The sequence below is a fragment of the Mesoplodon bidens genome (assembly GCF_964165515.1).
Source record: "Mesoplodon bidens genome assembly, chromosome: 10".
Taxonomy (NCBI): Eukaryota; Metazoa; Chordata; class Mammalia; order Artiodactyla; family Ziphiidae; genus Mesoplodon; species Mesoplodon bidens.
In genome coordinates, this window is record NC_138172.1 from 97,957,118 (window position 1) to 97,977,403 (window position 20,286).

Genomic DNA, 20,286 nt, shown 5'->3' on the forward strand with positions numbered 1-20,286 from the left:
GTGGCGCACGGGCTTAGTTGCTCTGCGGCATGTGGGATCTTCGCAGACCAGGGCTCGAACCCGTGTCCCCTGCATTGGCAGGTGGATTCTCAACCACTGCGCCACCAGGGAAGCCCAAGCAATGGGTTTTGAGCTTTGAGTTTTTCCTAGACTGGTGTGCACTGATCTACCCATCTTCTCTAGTTCTTTCAGTCGTTCTTTTGACCAAAAGTTTACTTGCTGATGCATTATCAATTAATATTTAACTCACCTTTGAACCGTAAAAAGCCTTTAAAAGGGAGAGGAGGGCATTAGGCTGCCATTTTGCTAAACCAGGGCTTTTCCATGTTGGCACTATTGACAATGTAAGCTGGACAACTCCTTGTTGTAGAATCTTCCTTTGCATTGTGTGATGTTTAGCAGCATCTCTGGACTCCACCCACCTGATGCCAGTAATACATATCACCCCAATTGTGACAATCAAAAATATCTTCAGATATTGCTGAATGTCCCCTGGTGGTACAAAATTTCCCTATTTGAGAAACACTGTGCTATCTCCAATAACCCTCTCCATCTCAGTAAATTTTGGATGGGTCACAGAGATTGAAGGGTCCATTTAATCACATAGAGTAGGACTTCCTTGGTAGCGCAGTGGTTAAGGATCCGCCTGCCAGCGCAGGGGACACAGGTTCGAGCCCTGGTCCAGGAAGATCCCACATGCTGCAGAGCAAATAAGCCCGTGTGCCACAACTACTGAGCCTGCGCTCTGGGGCCCACGAGCCACAGCTACTGAAGCTCGTGCGCCTAGAGCTCATGCTCTGCAACAAGAGAAGTCACCGCAGTGAGAAGCCCGTGCACCGCAACGAAGAGAGAGAAGCCCCAGCTCGCTGCAACTAGAGAAAAGCCCATGCACAGCAATGAAGACCCAACTGCAGCCAAAAAAAAAAAAAATTTTGGTAAGAACAAAGGTATGGATACCAAGGGGGAAAGGGGTGGCATGGGAGGAATTGGGAGACTGGGATTGACACACATACATTGTTGTTACTATGTATAAAATAGACAACTGATGGGAACAGGCTGTATAGCACAGGGAACTCACCTAGTGCACTGTGGGAACTCTACCTAACCCACTGTGGTGACCTAAATGGAAGGAAGTCCAAAAGGGAGGGGATACCTGTATGCGTATGGCTGATACATTCTGTTGTGCAGTGGATGCTAACACAACGTGGTAAAGCAACCGTACTCTAATAAAACTTAGTTATAAATTTTTTTTCCTCTTTAAAAACATTAATGAAAACGTGCATTTTCAGACAGAAAAAAGCTCTGTTCTTTTGCCCTCATGTCACATAATAATATATGAGGATTTAAATCAAGTATCGTACTAAGGTCTCCCAGCTAAAATTAAATTTTGCACAGCCTTTTCTGAAAATAGTATGAGTCATCACCCCTGAGGGCTCTCTATCAGGCAAGATTCTTCTTTTCTTGCTGCCAAACTTGAAAATTGTGTTTATAAATGTGGAGTACTCAAGAAAAACACTCTTTATTAAGCAATATTTCTTCCTATTGTTTTAGTTTGCATTTACTACTTTAAAAGTTACTTTACTGCTTGCCTATCCAAAAAGAAGCTTCTTTATTTTGTTCTTAGCACACATTTTAAAAGAATTTAGAATAAAACTCGCCTTGGTTAAGTTAGGGGGTGGGGAGAGGGCGGTTTGGAAAGCAAAGAGATAATCTGGTATATTGACTCATGTCAGCAACATCAGCTGATGTGATTTTTGTGTCTATTTTGATTAAATAACTATAGCAGAAAAGTATGAATAAAACATTGCCATGACAAAAGGTCCCTTAACCTCTTCTAAAGGATTGCATTTTTAAAAGGACAAAATATTTTTCTTCCCTTTCATTCTCATTAATATTGATCATCACAAACTGACTCTTATTCTGAAACACAGTCCATTATTCTAGAGATAAGACCATGACATTTATAATTAATGACTGTTGTCTTTAAAATAAACACAGGGCTTCCCTGGTGGCGCAGTGGTTGAGAGTCCGCCTGCTGATGCAGGGGACGCGGGTTCGTGTGCTGGTCTGGGAAGATCCCACGTGCCGCGCAGAGCGGCTAGACCCGTGAGCCATGGCCGCTGAGCCTGCGCGTCTGGAGCCTGTGCTCCGCAACGGGAGAGGCAACAACAGTGAGAGGCCCGCGTACCGCAAAAAAATAAAATAAAATAAAATAAACACATAGGGAGTTCCCCAGTGGTCCAGTGGTTAGGACTCTTGTGCTTCTACTGCTGAGGGCCCAGGTTCAATCCCTGGTCCGGGAACTAAGATCCCACAAGCTGCAATGGCGTGGCCAAGAAAAAACACAAAAAACAAACAAAAAAAACCCCCACGCATAACACCTATTAACCTCCTGCTAATAAAATTACAAACCTCAACTTCTATACTTTCTATTGGATGACAAATCTCAAACATGTTTGTTTAAATACTATTCATGTTGCGCTTTAAAAATTACACTTGTAAGAGCAGAAGTAGGGAGAGGGACAAACACAGACAACGTTGAATTCTACTTTGGTTTTTTTTGTTGTTGCTTTTTGTTTTTCTTGCAAAGAACCCGTGAGGCACAGCCATATCCAGCAGGAATGGGAATAGACCCTTGCTTCTGAAATGTGGTTCTTGGACTGAGAGCTTCAATATCACCTGGAAGTTTGTTAGAAATGTAGCATCTCGGGCCCCGCCCAGACCTCCTGCACCAGAATCAGCATCTTCACAAGGTCCCCAGAAGATTCCTGTGCACAGTCAAGCCTGGGCTACAGTTGACACTGCCAAGGACTCAGCTTCATTTCCTCCTCTCCTGGAAGTCCTCCCCTCAGCCTTCATCAAGTTTCCAGGTAGCTTCTCATCCTCCTATTCTCACTCAAGTTCTGCTCTTATGAAGGAATCTGGTACTTATATCCTAGTGCCCTCTGCTGAGAATACAGTTGACCCCTGAACAACACGGGTTTGAACTGTGAGGGTCCATTCATATGTGGATTTTTTTCAGTAGTAAATACTACAGCCTTTTGCAATAGGAGGTTGGTTGAATCCATGGATGTAGAACCTTGGATTCAGAGTAACCTTGGATACAGGGGAACCTCAGATACAGAGGACACTCAGACACACAGGAAAGTTGGATACAGAGGGTCAACTATAAGTTATACTCGGATTTTCGGGAGTCTGCCCCCCTGACCTCTGTGTTGTTCAAGGGTCAACTGTTTATGCATTTGAACCTCGAGATCACCTCCTTGAAGACAATCAGCCCACCTGTCGTTGGGAAAAGCTGAGTTGAGTGGAGGGCCAGTTGTCACGGTGCCTTTGACTTCACAGCATTTAGCCCAGCATTTGGAGATACTGATCAACCTTAAAGGAATGGATGAGTGTGGCACGCAAGGGATGTGCCATCGCCTTAGGCTTTAGTGCTGATGGTGAGGACCACTTAGCTGTGTGTGGACCAGACAGCCCTGGTTGCTATCTTGGCTTCCCAGTAGGCTACCATACTTGAAGGTATAATAATGTCCTACTTCTCAGTATTGAAAAATATTTCTTTTACCCTCTTAGCCAGGGCCAACCCATTTCAGTTTGCCCTACAGCAACTGCCTAGGTGGCCACCAATCATTGATTCTCCACATCTGTCCTGTCTTGCACAACTAGTTTAGGGAGAGAGCAAACACTCAGCAAGACTCTAGTGACAGCTCTATTCGAATACTTTGTAGGTATCCCTTGCTTATTATTATTATTATTATTATTATTTTTGTGTGTGGTACACGGGCCTCTCACTGTTGTGGCTTCTCCCGTTGCGGAGCACAGGCTCCGGACGCGCAGGCTCAGCGGCCATGGCTCAAGGGCCCAGCCGCTCCGCAGCATGTGGGATCTTCCCGGACCGAGGCACGAACCCGTGTCCCCTGCATCGGCAGGCGGACTCTCAACCACTGCGCCACCAGGGAAGCCCCCTTGCTTATTATTTTGAGGAGATAATGGCAAGCAAAAGATGGAATAGCCTGAATATACAGTGTGACCACTATTCAGTAAGCAGTTCAATCTGTCTTAGGTTAAAACATACATGGAAACCCCAAAGCTACTGATCCCATTACTTGTGCCAACGTCCAGTTGCTCCTTTCACTCCCGTAAAAACATCTACTATGGGGCTTCCGTGGTGGCACAGTGGTTAAGAATCCGCCTGTCAATGCAGGGGACACGGGTTCGAGCCCTGGTCCAGGAAGATCCCACATGCCGCGGAGCAACTAGGCACGTGCATCACAACTACTGAGCCTGCTCTCTAGAGCCCGTGCTCCACAACAAGAGAAGCCACCGCAGTGAGAAGCCCGAGCACCACAACGAAGAGTAGCCCCCGCTCGCCACAACTAGAGAAAGACGGCACACAGCAGCGAAGACCCAACTCAGCCAAAGAAAAAAAAAACCTACTGAAATGATCCACTAATGGGATATACTACTATATCCCACAATACATATTATATATATACTATATATTTTTTAAATATTGGACTAGGTGATTGTGTTATTATTGTTGCTGTTATAATTATGATTATGATTAGTTTGTCAGGAGGGTAGTTATGGGGTATGTGGGTAGACGTCTACCTCAAACCACAAGTATCCTAGGAAGCATCTATTTTGCCTTATTTTTAGGACGGGGCAAAAAAGACACTAATCGTATCAGAGAAAACATTTTAAACTATAAAATCCAATTCTCTCATTTGCTCTTCATAGACTTATTTAAACAAAGATTTGAGATAGTGTTTACAGAGTAAGCAGGAATGTTTTCTTGGGGCTTAGCCTTTATTAGACAAATAATTGCATTTGTTGAATAAACGAATGTGTTTCTTTGAAACGCAAGTTTTATTTGTATTGACTTGACTTTCTCCTTATTGTTCTTACACAGCGTGGTCCTCATTGTATATGTGGTAACAAATCCCAGCACCTGCTTATTATTTAAGCTCAGATGCATACTTCTTAGCTTGTTAAATAAGCAAGAATTTTGGTTTTAAATGTCAAAAGTCAATGCTGGTGTCAGTGTATTGAAAGAGGTTTCCTCACAACTTCATGGTGGTGCAGGAAATGGGCGCAACTCTGGAAAATCAATTTAGAAAAGTAGGAGAAGCCACTATAATCACCAATTCCCTCTGGCCTTTTAAGCCAACAGTTTCAAAATAAGCTAAGGAAATAACTTTTTATATGTGAAAATCTGTACATGAAGGTGTTCATTATGATATTATTTATGCATAAAGACTAACAGTAGAGGCTCTGAAGTCAGATAATTGACATGTATGGAAAAGTATTTCTTCTCCCCTCTTAGCAAGGGCCAGCCCTTTTCAGTTTGCCCTACAGCAATTGCCTGGGTAGCCAACAGTTATCTGTTCTCCGCATCTGTCCTGTCTGGTACAGCTGGCACTCAACAAGACAGGAACACTCAGCAAATCCCAGTGTGTGACCTAACAGTTACGGTAATCTCTTTAAGACATCATGTATCAATACTAATCTTCAAAACCTCACAGGGTGGGAAGGGTAAGCTGGGCCAAAGTGAGAGAGTGGCATGGACATATATACACTACCAACTGTAAAATAGATAGCTAGTGGGAAGCAGCTGCATAGCACAGGGAGATCAGCTCGGTGCTTTGTGACCGCCTAGAGGGGTAGGATAGGGAGGGTGGGAGGGAGGGAGACGCAAGAGGGAGGGGATGTGGGGATATATGTATCTGTATAGCTGATTCACTTTGTTATACAGCAGAAACTAACACACGATTGTAAAGCAATTATACTCCAATAAAGATGTTAAAAGAAACCTCACAGTGCTTTTGTTAGTGTTAAATAAGATAAGGTATGGGGCTTTCCTGGTGGCGCAGTGGTTGAGTCCGCCTGCCGATGCAGGGGACACGGGTTCGTGCCCCGGTCTGGGAGGATCCCACATGCCGCGGAGCGGCTGGGCCCGGGAGCCATGGCCGCTGAGCCTGCGTGTCCGGAGCCTGTGCTTCGCAACGGGAGAGGCCACAACAGTGAGAGGCCCGCGTACCGCAAAAAAAAAAAAGATAATGTATGTGCTGTGTTTAGCACAGTGCCTGGCAGGCTTAACTAAATAAATGGTTGAAAGTATAATCGTTTTATTAAAATCAAGGGGACGGAGTAGCTGTGGAAGAGACTACTTTTTTACTATAACCTAAAGCAAGTTTCTCAGCCTCGGCACTACTGGCATTTAGACTGGATAATTCTTTGCCGTGGAGACTGTCCTGTGCACTGTATTGGGCTGTCCAAAAAGTTCGTTCGGGTTTTTCCGTAACATCTTCCGCCAACCCAACAGGATGTTTAAGCAGCATCCCTGGCCTTTACCCACGAGATGCCAGTGGCATCTACACCTGCCCCCCACCCTGAACCCCGAGTTGTGACAACGAAAAATGTGTCCACATATTGCCAAATGTCCTCTGGGGAGCCAAACTGCTCCCGGTTTGAGGTTATTTTTAGAAATAAAAAGGTACATTTGTTTTCGCTTACCAATGGTTCATTAATCACTTAGGATTTTTAACAAATGAAACTTAAAAAAAGAGTTCCTCTTTTGTTTCCTGTGGATATTTTTTAGAATTCTGTAGTCCCTGAGGTAATGACCTCTCAGCGTTCAACTCTGATAATTGCCAACAACTTAACTCTTCTTTGGTTGTAAAAGGAAAAGATGAAATGAGGAAAAGAAGAGAAACCTAGCATTTTATACTGGAAGGGATTTTAGAAATTTTCATGTTTTAATATTTTAATATGTTCCCTTCACTGCCAAGTTGTGCAAACCAGAGCCTAGAACATTTAAATGAATTGCCCAGGAGTGTGAACATGCTAAATTACTTGTCGATTTTGTTTCAAGATAATTTATTCACTCATTCAAACAGTTTCCTTGCGGGCCTCCTATGTTCCACAGGAGATGCTGGGGGTAAAGCCACAAATTAGATGTTCTGGGAGCTTTTGGCCCAGAGTATCCAGAAGGGTTTATATTTATTGATATTGATTTACTGATACTGATATTTTGGCCTAGCATATCCAGAAAGGTTTATATATATTGATATTTTAACTTTTTAACTTTTATTTTTTTGATGTATAGTTGATTTACAGTGCTGTACTAGTTTCAGGTGCATAGCACAGTGATTCAGTTATATCCTCCATCTTCGTGATGAATCCCAAGACTCACGTTCTTCCCTTCCAGCTAGAACTGTTGAAATTTTGTGCAGTACGGGAGCCCCCAGCCGATTCCAATCTATATCGGCGGCTCTGCAAGTCTTACCTGGCTTTAAAAAACAAAAAAACAATTATAAAGCTATTTAAAAGGATTTTTTTTAACTTCAATCAATAGTGGTGAAGCACAGAAATCCAATTCTTGTGCCCCCTCCCAGAATGAATCAGAAACTCCGGGGATAGGACACAGCAGATTTTATTTCTAGAAGACCTTCATTTTAACAAGGCTTTAGAAAAGCCTCCATCAAAAGGTAGATGGGTAGGGACTTCCCTGGTGGCACAGCGGTTAAGAATCTGCCTGCCAATGCAGGGGACACCAGGGTTCGAGCCCTGGTCCGGGAAGATCCCACATGCCGGGGAGCAACTAAGCCCGTGCATCACAACTACTGAGCCTGCGCTCTAGAGCCTGTGAGCCACAACTACTGAGCTCACGTGCCACAACTACTGAAGCCCGCGGGCCTAGAGCCCATGCTCCACAACGAGAAGCCACCGCAATGAGAAGCCTGCGCACCACAACGAAGAGTAGTCCCCGCTCTCTGCAACTAGAGAAAGTCGGTGCACAGCAACGAAGATCCAACGCAGCCAAAAATAAATAAATAAAATAAAATAAAATAAGAAAACTAAAAAAGTAGATGAGTAGGGACTTCTCCAGTGGTCCAGTGGTTAAGACTCTGTGCTCCCAATGCAGGGGGCCCGGGTTTGATCCCTGGTCAGGGAACTAGATCCTGCATGCTGCAACGAAGAATATAATATATTTATTATATTTAATAAATAAATATTAAAAAAAAAAGTAGACGGGTAGAATTTGAGACGGATCTTGAATGATGGGGAGAGTGTGATGAGCTCAAAGTATTGCCTAGGAAGCAACCCCACAGTCATTGTTTGGAGGTAAAAATGGCTTGAGGATCTGAGAAGAGCCCAGAACTTCACCCCTCCCGTGACTGCCCTACAATTATATTAACAGAGAATGAAAAGAATTTTAAAAAATCAAACATTAAGAACAATTTCTGTTCTACAAAGTATTGCTTCCAGGGGCACAGAGCAAGTTCCTGAGTTCTAGCTCTCTGAGAATAGACTTGGATAAATGATTTGTCTTTCAGCATCTTCTCTCTGTACTTTGTTTTGAAGAGTTTGGTCTGTGTGGGTACACGTTGTACTTTTTAATATGCCAAAGCGAAATAAGTTTCCTTTCATCTGATTTGCTTGTCTTTAGTGCAAAATTATGCTAATTCAATGTAGAAAAGAAAGAAATACTGAAATGAAGAGCAGTTGGGTTCATTTATATGCACTATGCTGTGTCATTATTTCTCTAGTACTGTTCAAGGAACCCTGATCATTCTTTTTTCTTTGTAACTTTCCTCCAGTTATTATGTTTTCTTGAGACTGTGAAGTTTTGTGAGTCAAGTATGAGACAATAGCAAATTTATGATGATGATGTCTCATGAAACTTTGAGACTGAGTGGCCACATTTAAAGGACTGGGCCTTTTATTTCAAGGTTCATGAAAGCACCTGGAAGAAAAAACTCACATTGTAGCGTCTGCCCACTGTTGGCTGGCAAACCATTCACTCCAAGGTGGTAAGAGTATCCGATGGGGGAGCTGTGTCAGGCAGGGCTGACTTCTGGCATGAACAGGAGGGAAGTACTCTCATGTTAGACTCTTATCAGGCATTCCAGAAATACCATAATGTCTTTGATAGATAGATCTATCCTCAGACAAGCGGCCAGATAACTCACAAATACTCTGGACATTGTTGAGCAAAAGGGGAAGGAAAGAAGGAAAAAGAGGAAAAAAGGAAGAAAGACAGAATTTGAAGTCATGTTTTCAAACTTCAGAATATATCAAAGCTTTCTGGAGGGCTTAAAATAAAGACTGCTGGGCTCTAGTCTCAGAGTTTCTTTTTTCTTTGTTTATAAATTGAGGTATAATTGCCATATAACATTATATTAGTTTCAGGCTGTGTACAATATAATTTTTTTTTTTTTTGCGGTACGCGGGCCTCTCACTGTTGTGGCCTCTCTCGTTGAGGAGCACAGGCTCCGGACACGCAGGCTCAGCGGCCATGGCTCACGGGCCCAGCCACTCCGTGGCATGTGGGATCTTCCCGAACCGGGGCCCGAACCCGTGTCCCCTACATCGGCAGGCGGACGCTCAACCACTGCGCCACCAGGGAAGCCCCAATATAATGATCGATACTTGTATAGATTGCAAAATGATCACCACAATAAGTCCAGTTAACAACGAACTGGTTTTCAGGTGAGTCCCAACTGATTTCCAATCTACCGGCCGCTCTTCAAGCCTCACCTGGCTTTTCATAGCACCATTTTCCTTTGCGGGCACTGCGCTAGTTCAGGTGCTTGACATCATCGCTCACCAAGACTATTTCAATTGCCTACAAACCAGTCTCTCTGCCTCCACTCTGCCCAATTTGTTGGCAATACCAGCAAATGGCTTTTTCTATCATTAGCGTTGACCCGATTGCCTTCCTATCTAGGAGATGCCGGATCACTTTGAACTGTTTGCCCCGTGTCTGCTTCTTCAAGCCACTTTGAGATGCCTATCCACCAATCACTCACCCTCCGACAAACGAAAGCAAATTCAGACTGACCATCTCAAACCCCTTCTGCTGGTGTCCATTCCACCTCTTACTAGAATTCCGACCCCTCACCCCATTTCTCATTTTACATGGCTGCTTCTGCTTCCCGGGACCCAGTTTAAAGTTATCTCTTCCCTCAAAAACTTGAGTATAAACGGGCACTTTTTTCTTTTGCTTCAGACCGTCACTGATCAATTCCCCAGCTAGCCCCTCAGAACCATGAACCTGGCTGGGTCCAGGAGTTCACTGCTCTGGGTCACATTCACGCCAGGGAGATACCAAAATGCTGACCGTGGCACAAAAGGATTTTTGCAATTATGTCCGCAGATGGGCAGAAGCCACATCTGATTGGTAGGCCTGTTTGGTTTGACCCCCCTAGAAGGGGGTTAGAACAGTGGAAAAAAAAAAAAAAAGATTTCCCATGAAAATCTGGACTCTCAGAGTCCCTTGCCCACAATTCACAAGAACTTTATCCAGCCTGGAGCTCTCCTGCTGCCCTGATGCCCACCTTGCTGCACTGGCTCACACTGTCTGCCTGGCCCTGTCAACGTGTAGTCTGAAACACTGGGTTTCCACACCTCACCACCTCTCAATACTGCCCACGGCATCTTTCATCACTATCCACGCACCCAGCTGTCCTGCCATCCTTTTGGGAATTCCCAAATGGGTCTTCCATTTTCACGTAGTTCCTTATACCCTGGCTTATGCAAATATCTAAGAAAACAAGCTCAGAGTAAGTCATGGGGCTGTAATGTACCGCATGGTGACTGTAGTTACTAATACTGTACTGCATATTTGGAAGTTGCTAGGAGAGAATCTTAACAGTTCTCATTATAAGGTAAGAAAAGTGTGTAACTATGGTGGTGGTGATAGATATTAACTAGACTTATTGTGATCATCATTTCACAGTATGTACAAATATCTTATCATTATGTTGTCCACCTGAAACTAACATTGTATGTCAATTATGTCTCTGTTTTTTAAAAAAAGAAAAAAGAAAACAAGCTCATACTTGTTATAAACTAAAGTTAGTAAAGTTTAAATCCTAAAAGAGCCTCTTCTCCTAAAAAAATAATTTTTTAATAGACGTTTCTTTTTTTTAGAGCAGCTTTAGTTTCACAGCAAAACTGAGTGGAAGGTACACAGATTTCCTATATATTCCCTGCCCCTCTCCTCATTGTATATGTAGCACACTGGCAAAGATTTAGAAAATGTTAATACCCAGTGGTGGAGAGGGTGTAGGGAAATAGGGGTTTCAGAGCTGCCAGGGGGAGTACAAACTGGACCAATTTTTGGAAAAGCAGTAGGACACTTTGTATCAAAATCCTTAAAAAACGTGCATACCCTTTGACAACTTAATGTACTGACATTTGGCTTAAGGAAGTTCTTTGTAAATTCTTATTTGAGAGGCAATGTAATATAGTAATTAAAAGGAGAGACTGAAACGATATTGCCTGCGTTCAAGTGCCTGCTTGGCCAATTAGTAACTGTGGGACCACTGACAGGTTACCTAACTTCTCTGTTCCTGGGTTTCCCTAACTGTAAACAAGAATCAAAACAGTCCCTACACCTCATGTAGTTGTCGTGCAGTGTGTAATATACCACGGTTGAGAATCCCTGCTTTTCAGAGACTATTTCATTGAGCATCCCTTTATAGGGATAATACTTTTCAGCTTCTAAAACACCAAACATTATGCCTTGGTAAGGAGAGATTTCATTTTGCACCAAATAAAGCAACTTTATTTGTAAGTTTTGAAGATTTCAAAAAATACAGAAAAGTTCAGAGAAGAGACCAATTTTTTTTTCCCACTCCCCCACATTAGATAGTGTTAAGCATCCTGGGGCATTTACCTTATGAATCTTTACCTTTCTTTTCTTAAAAATATTATTCTAGGGCTTCCCAGGTGGCGCAGTGGTTGAGAGTCCACCTGCCGACGCAGGGGACACGGGTTCGTGCCCCGGTCCGGGAAGATCCCACATGCCGCGGAGCGGCTGGGCCCGTGAGCCATGGCTGCTGAGCCTGCGCGTCCGGAGCCTGTGCTCCGCAACGGGAGAGGCCACAACAGTGAGAGGCCCCCATACCGCAAAAAAACACAAAAAAAACACAAAAAAAATTATTCTATAATTTGTGAAAAATCGAACACTTTATTCGAATGGATTCAAATGACTCATAAAAGTACAAAGAACAAAAATGAAAGTTAAAAAAAACCCAAAACACTACAGAATCTTACATTTACAGGTAACCATCATTAAGAAAACATCATTTCATAAAGCATTTTTTGTACAGATAAATACTTCCATGTCACCTTAAGACTATGACATAGCTGTTAACTAGTTGACTAAACTATACCAAATATAGATTGCAAATAACCTTTTACAAGTGGCCTTTACCATTAAGATGTATGGGTTGAGTTTCCTTAAATGAGTTTGGGCACATCTTATGTACGTTTACCACTTTTATAGGTTTATCAGTCCAAAAACCTGTTTTCTTAGGACCTAAGCTTTTGTTATTTGCATCATGTGAACATCAAGTAATACATTTTCTCTATGATCTATTTGTTTAGATGTGTTTGTTCATAGCTTGAATTAGGTATATGCATTTCAAGCGGCATTTCCTAGATTTTATGTGACTGTTTCAAATAAAAGTATCTACAGTATCGATTGCCCTTCTCACTACATTATGCAAAGCAATTTCATGGCCGGTTCGTTCCTTATAGGAATCAATAGAACACAGCATGCCCTGTACTGCTGTGTTTCCCGCCTGGGCAAAAGGTCCTTAATGAATCCATTAGACAAATTTTCATCTTGCCCCGCACACAGTGCCTTCCTCACCTTCAAAACAAGGTGCCAGGTTACACCCAGTTGGATGTAAATCAAGAATTCACTCCCAAGTTATAAAACATTCCCTCCAATTCCATGTTAAAGCAGCCAAATAAAAATCACCATTGCTTAGGACACTTGTCTAATTTTAACCCCTGTTGACAACCCAAGACAGGTCCAAAGGATTTGAAGGTCAGTGGTAAATTCCACTTGTTGCTGCATGCACTGGGGTATATATATATAGGTTGCTAATTCCGGGAACTAAGTGCCTATCTATAACAAGCCTAATCTTTTATACAGAGCAGCAGAAGCACTTCTGTTTATACTCTTCTGCAGATGTGAGAAACATCTTTAAAAAAAAAAGGAAAAAAACTTTAAAAAGAGAAGAAACATGGGAGCAAGTGTCCTAGGATGTGCCTGATGTATGTGGGTCTCCTACCCCACCCCTACCCCTCACCCCCGACCCCATGGAGTTTCCAGCAGTTTTTAGAAACACAGGAAGTCACACTACAGCCCAAGCATTTCTTCTTGAAACATCTACTTAACCTGAACGTTTGGATGAAAAGCACCAGGCTACGGTTAGAAGCCCTAGGACGACACAAAAGCAGCAGACCTGATTGAGAGGGTCGAGATGGCTGTCACTTCTGGAAGGGAGCAGAGGGGGGTTCCTGGAGTACTTGTAGTAACGCGGGGTTTTGTTCTGGTTACTCAGGTGAGGATGTTCGAAAATTCAGCGATTTCGATTCTGATATGTGCGGTTTTCTGTATGTATAATATTATATTTCAATGAAACGTTTAAGAAAGTTATAGACTAGGTGGGAATGTGATATTTACATAAATTTGTAAAACAAAACATGAGACTTCAAAGAAATGTTGGCCCCTTCAGTTCCTTGCCCCCTTCTCCAATTAACTTCACAATGTTCCCATTATTTATTCTAAATTACAGATACTGCCAAATCAAAGGTAACAAAAGCACACCAAATTCAGGCTTAATAATGATATAACTACATGCTGTATTTACTTTTTTTTTTTTGGCTGCGCTGTACAGCTTGTGGGATCTTAGTTCCCCAGCCAGGGATTGAACCCAGGCCCTCAGCAGTGAGAGCACAGGGTCCTAACCACTGGACCACCAGGGAATTCTCTGTATTTACTTTATCACCCCAAATGAATAATATTACTAAAAACGACCCTACTTTTTTTTTTAAATAATAAGAGGTCAAACTATTATTTATTTATTATTTATTTCTATCATTTGCAGAAAATAATAAATAAATATATAACATGGGAAAAGAAGAGTTTGCCAAATGGAACCAACACTCAACAGATAACTGCCAGACGATCTATAAGAAACCATTATATTCACCTTGGAACATGCAAAATGAAGTCATTACAGCAAAAGAAAGGAAGAATAAGAAGCTGCTTTTCCAGACCCCAAAGGCATCATATTCTATGATCCCATTTTTACCACATTCTGGAAAAGGCAAAACCATAGGGATGGAGAACAGGTCAGGATTTGCCAAGGGTTTGGATTGGGGGCAGGGGTTGATTACGAGGAGCACCATGAGGGAATTTTTGGAGGTGATGGAATTGTTCTTGATCCTGGTAGTGAACGCACGACTCTATGCAAACGCCAGAACGCAAGGGAGTGGACACCAAAAAGAATGAATTTTACTGCCTATAAATTTAAAAATAAAAAGGGGGGCTGTTTCAGATTTAGCAACAATATATAATAGAATGGATCTCCTTCATGGTAAATGGATAAATTTAAAAATTCTATTTTGTAGTATACCCAGAGAATTTTTCATTTGAGAAATAGTAATATTCACTATCTTTTAAAAAGTGAATTCTGAACACTTTTTATGGAGTCCTGTCATTAAAACCCATCTTTCAGTATTAGACAACATACATACCAAAATGTAATTACTGCCCTTTTCCTCAAGTACCTAGGGTATTTCAGAGAGAAATTGTGAGAAGCACTGAATATATAAAGTCTATTGTATTATGACTTACAAGTCCCACCTTTGTGACCCAAAGAAATCACTTCACCTTCCTGGGCTTGGTTTCTCTAATCTTAAATGATGAGATTATCCTTTCCAACTCTAGCATGAAATTACTCATCCACTTCACAAAATCATTTTGTTATTTTTGAAGTAGGCATTCCAGAGTTTCTACTCCTTCCAGAATCATCCACTTAAAAAAAAAGAAGAAGAAAAAAAAAACCTACCACCAAACGACATTCAGTGGGCACCTTCTCACTACCTAGCTCAAATTCCTCATTTTACAGAGGGGGAAGCTGAGGCCCAGAGAGGTTAAGTGACATGCCCAAGGTCAAACAGCTAATTAAGGACAGAGCCTAGAACCTAGAAAATAATTTTGTCGTGTGCACAACTAATATCTAGGTCACTGGCCCCTCTTACAGGGTCCAGTGGCTGGAGCTAGAAATTCCTTCTAAACTTTAAGTCCTAAAACCCAAATTAATTGAGGCCAAGGTTGGTTAACAGTTTGTCCAGTGTCAGACAAGCTGTTAGCTGACAAGCCCAGAAGGCCAGAGTCCATTTTCTTCCCTCCACGCTGCCCTGTAAGACCAGAGAAACCTTCAATCTCAGATTACATTATATACATAAAAAATTAACAAGACGATTGAACCCAACAGAGGCCCATGAGAACATCTGGTAACAGTAAATACATTAAGATTTGGCTGAAATTTGGCAAAATATCTTCAATTCCAAAGTCAAACATACAGGGGACTCATAAAATAATAAGACTATCAATTTGTCTTTTTTTTTTTTTTCCTATATAGAGGAAGCAGAATATTCAGACGCTAGAAGAGATGGAAAAAAGTACCTTTAAACACTGCACACTAATCAAGTCTTACTCTTAGTAACACACTCCTCCCACGTTCCCTGCAGGAAGAGGAAGGCCAAGAAAATGAACATCTTAACAAGCATTATTGCCTCTAATGCTTGAAGAACTTGTGCTTATAGATTCAGTTTTGTCCATTTAAAAAAAGGAAGAAGAGGGAATTCCCTGGCAGTCCAGTGGTTTGGACCCGGAGCTTTCACGGCCGGGGCCTGGGTTCAATCCCTGGTCAGGGAACTAAGATCTTGCAAGCTGTGCAGTGTGGCCAAAATAAATAAATAAAAATTAAAAAGGAAGAAGAGGGCTTCCCTGGTGGCGCAGTGGTTGAGCGTCCGCCTGCCAATGCAGGGGACACGGGTTCATGCCCCGGTCCACGAAGATCCCACATGCCGCGGAGCGGCTGGGCCCGTGAGCCGTGGCCGCGGAGCCTGCGCGTCCGGAGCCTGTGCTCCGCAACGGGAGAGGCCGCAGCAGTGAGAGGCCCGCGTACCGCAAAAAAAAAAAGAAAGAAGAAAACTCAGTATGGTTGATATAATATGTCCTAAAAGTTGGGTTAAAAAGGTTTTCACTTTTCGGCAAATCATTATTATGGGATATATAGAAATCCTTAGCATGGAATATTGGAATTTTGCATTTCTTTTGAAAAAAAGGAAGTTACTCATTTCTGAAAATGAGTCAACTCAGTGATGTCATAAATTTTAAGTTTTCTTGCTTTTAGTGTGTGTAATATGTTGATGGTTGTTGAAACTGGCTGATGGGCACATGAGGATTACTGTATCATTCTCCATTCTGTTGTGTGTTTGTAAATTTCATAATAGAGTTTTAAAATTATCCCTGTGTAAGTAGCTAGGAGGGGCAACATTTGTTTTAACATCAAGGAAGCTGAACATTGAAATGGGAAGGATGTGGTTGAGTCAGCAGAAACCTGTACAGAATGATTGTGAAAAAACTCTCTAATTTCTTTCAAGTCTTGGCTATGTTGATTTCCTTTTCCAAGAAATTACATTTATTCTAAACAGACATCTGTACATGGTAAGGTTTAAGAAAATAAAACAATCCTATTAATCCCAACTCCTGCTCCTTTCATGTGATGTAATCTCAAAAATAGGGTCCTGAAGACATTCGTCCTTTGCATTTTTAAGGAAACACTCTTCTCATGGATATGAGAACATACTTCACAGTATTATTGTAAAACCTAAGTGAGGTTTTTCAGTATTCAGAATTTACACCAATAACATTAAGGGAAATCAAAATTATAAAAAATAAGTACTCATCCCAATATGTTAAACTGCTTAAATTTTCTTATACTTCCTCCTATTCCTCTTTGGGTGTGTTTACATCTAGTTTTACATGGTTGTGGAGCCGTGGTGCAGACGTCCTTTTGTATGAAAAGACATTTAAATGGATTTTATTTAACACCTTCCTTGAGAATCTCATTAGTTTAGGAATTCTAGACCATATTAATAAATAGGAAAACACTTCACTTCTCACTTTACTCCCAATATTTTCATTCAATTCTCAAAACAATTTTACTAAGTAGCCATCTTATTGTGACTGTGCAGATGGGGAGCTTAAGGTTCGGGTACACAAGGTCACAAAGCTAATAAGGGCGGAGCTGAAATTCATCATCAGGTTTGTCTCACTCCAAAGCGGGGGATATTTCTTCAACACGAGTCCTTCCCAAGCATTGGTCATTTGCACAGCACTCCTCCATAAGCAACCAACACTGTAAAGCTTTGCCTTATACAAATTCACTTTCGTTTTTACTGGTGGCTGCCTTTTTTCTCTGTTAAGGAGATGGAAATAAACAGAACCAGCATTTGCTGCAAATCTGTGAACGTGCCAATCTGTAAAAGATGGTCTGTGCCAGCGGTTCTCAAGGTGGGCTTCTAGCAAGGTTATCCCCTGGTAACTTGTTAGAACTACAAATTCTGGGGCCTGCTCCTGTCCTGCCGAATCAGATACCCTGGGGCTGGGGCCCAGCCATCTGTGTTTTAACAGGCCCTACCGTGGATTCTAAAGCATGCTCTGTCTGGTAACCACTGCACTACATACATTATCTTATTTAATATTCATAACTTATCCTGAAACTAAATACTATTTATTATTTCCATCATCACAGATGGGTAAACTGAGACTCAGCATAGACTAAGACCAGTATCACGTACTTAGCAGGTAATGGGACCCAAGACTTACACTACACTTATCAGGTTCCAAAGCCTTATCATGTGGACTCCAGGGGGGATATCAGGAGATTCTGTTGCCGTGGTTCAGAGAAAGCAGAGATACAGATGATAACGAAATCATGGAGACACTGATTATGTATCTATTATGACTTTGATATGCAACTAATATTTTACTGTTTTAAAGAATCATTGAGGGAATTCCCTGGCGGTCCAGTGGTTAGGACTCCATGCTTCCGCTGCAGCGGGCACAGGTTCAAGCCCTGGTTGGGGAACTAAGATCGTGCATGCTGCATGGTGTGGCCAAAAAAAAAAAAGAGTCATTGAAATGCAATACTATGCTTTGTTAAAAAAAAACTAAAACCTTGATGCTTCTAGAAAAGATTAGTTTCAGACAGTTGGTAGAAAATAACTGGAGGAGGAATGAAAGCTGGAAAAATGGCCTTGCCAGTTCTAAAGCAGTACCTATCAATACATTAATCCTTTTTGCAAGAATTAAAGTCATGCTAAGTTCAGCTTACTGGATATTTACCAATTGTAATGGTATTTGTACTTAATTAAATGTGCACATATACTATAATCCAAATTTTCTTGTCTTGCATAATGTTGTTCTAGGGATTAGGGGTTAAAAGCTAATTAAGAGCAGTATTTCCAGATTATTTCCTTCACAGGGTAGCAGGGGCAAAAAATATTGGGGCACAGATTCCCCAATGAAGAAGATGATCCAATTATTATACAGCACAGCCAATGTCCAGAGGCATTATAAATGAGCTTTCGAATAGCTCTAGCTTCAGTATAGTTTAATTAAGTAAATACTCTGTAACCTGCCTATGGTTTCTCTACAAGGAGTATGGCATCTAGGTTCTCAAGAGCCAGGATACCTTGTAGATTATAAGCCTTGCCCTATGACCTCACCCAAATTACTGCCCCAAGAATTGCCTAGAGCACTTACCAAGGAGGCAAAAGAAGCCAAACAAGCCCACATCGCTAATACAATATTTTGAAAATCATGTCCACATTTATTATGTGTATTTAATATTATCTGGCCATACAAAAATGAGGTCATTCGAAAACTCTGTTCAATGGACAGGAACCCAAGGAAGTGTCTGTTTTGTGTAATTTCTCCTTCAATCTGAATTTATCTCCATATCAACACAATAAGTGCCAATGTGGATTATCATCCGCCCCCCCCCAAAATAACTTTATTATAAACCTGAATGTTCTCATGATGTTCAATAAAACATGATTCTACCAGTCCATCAGTGGTTATAATTCTTTTTTTTTTTTTTAAAGAAGATGTTGGGGGTAGGAGTTTATTAATTAATTAATTTATTTGTGCTGTGTTGGGTCTTTGTTTCTGTGCGACGGCTTTCTCTAGTTGTGGCAAGCGGGGGCCACTCTTCATCGCGGTGTACAGGCCTCTCACTATCGCGGCCTCTCTTGTTGCGGAGCACAGGCTCCAGACGCGCAGGCTCAGTAGTTGTGGCTCACAGGCCTAGTTGCTCTGCGGCATGTGGGATCCTCCCAGACCAGGGCTCGAACCCGTGTCCCCTTGCATTAGCAGGCAGATTCTCAACCACTGCGCCACCAGGGAAGCCCGGATGGTCATAATTCTTGGTCACTGGTAAAATCAGCATAACTGAATGCATCCTTTGTGGTGCTAGAAACTGAACTGTAAATTTAGGCTGATGTACAGAGAGCACAACACATACTTTGAAAAAGCCTGGGGCTGATCCAGCCCCACCCAGATTTAAGCCCCAGGTAACCTTTCCGTCAGCACATACCTTCCAAATAACTCAGTGTTTACATCTGCTGAGAGCTACACCTGGAGAAATGTTTCTCAAGTTTCTTTCTATTGTTGTCTTTCCTTAACCTTTCATTTCCCTACCTCACGTTTTTTTGCCCCAAGCCAGTAGCTAAGGGGCACTCTAGGTCAAATTCAAACAGAAGAAGCCCACCACAGGAACCGAGAGTAGGCCAGGAATGGGACAAACAGCAGGGTTGGGTAAGTGCCAAGTTGTCGGAGAATCTCAAACCAGGTGCAGGTAAGACAGAAACGAACTGGAGGCGTTCACATAGGGTACCAGTGCTTTCTCTGGCTGTCAGAATTGAGGGCATGTTGGGCCAACCTGTTCCCAGGTGGGCTACCTGGGAACCAGATGTTCTAAGGAAGGGTTCTGCCCTCTTAACATTTCAACTGGAACTCTTGCTAATTCTACAAGGTATTGGATATCTTTTATCTTTACTGGTATCATTTGCTGGCCTAGCTATTATGGAACTGGACCTTCAAGCAGTGACTTACTCACTGTTTCTCTAATTCTGTCAAAAATGACCTCCACCCTACCCACCCCAGGTAGGGGGCACCACCCTCTGATCTTCTCATAACCATCCAGCCCCTCCCCAGACCCAACCCACGAGCACCCAGCACTGTACCCGTATCTTCAAGTCAGGCACAGTGATAGGTCGCAGTGTCGGGGTAGTGATGGGGGAGATAAAAATGGATGTCACATTTCTTACCCTTGAGGAACCCAAACACTGAGGAGGAAGGACAGAAGAAATTTTCACTTAGCAGGTAATTATAATCCC

The 20,286-nt window shown here is 42.1% G+C and overlaps 1 protein-coding gene across 9 annotated transcripts in view; it reads right to left on the minus strand.

The window, feature by feature from the left end:
* GCNT2 (glucosaminyl (N-acetyl) transferase 2 (I blood group)) overlaps positions 1-20,286 on the minus strand; it is a 126,908-nt gene that overhangs the window by 10,328 nt on the left and 96,294 nt on the right. Inside the window, exon 2 of one of the 9 annotated variants that reach the window (XM_081245731.1) lies at positions 6,077-7,295. The exons of the other annotated variants lie outside the window; for them this stretch is intronic. Coding sequence (XP_081101857.1) covers positions 7,288-7,295 — 8 coding nt within the window. The 3' untranslated portion in view covers positions 6,077-7,287. Of the gene's footprint in view, positions 1-6,076; positions 7,296-20,286 lie in introns of those variants that run through there. 9 annotated transcript variants of the gene reach the window in all.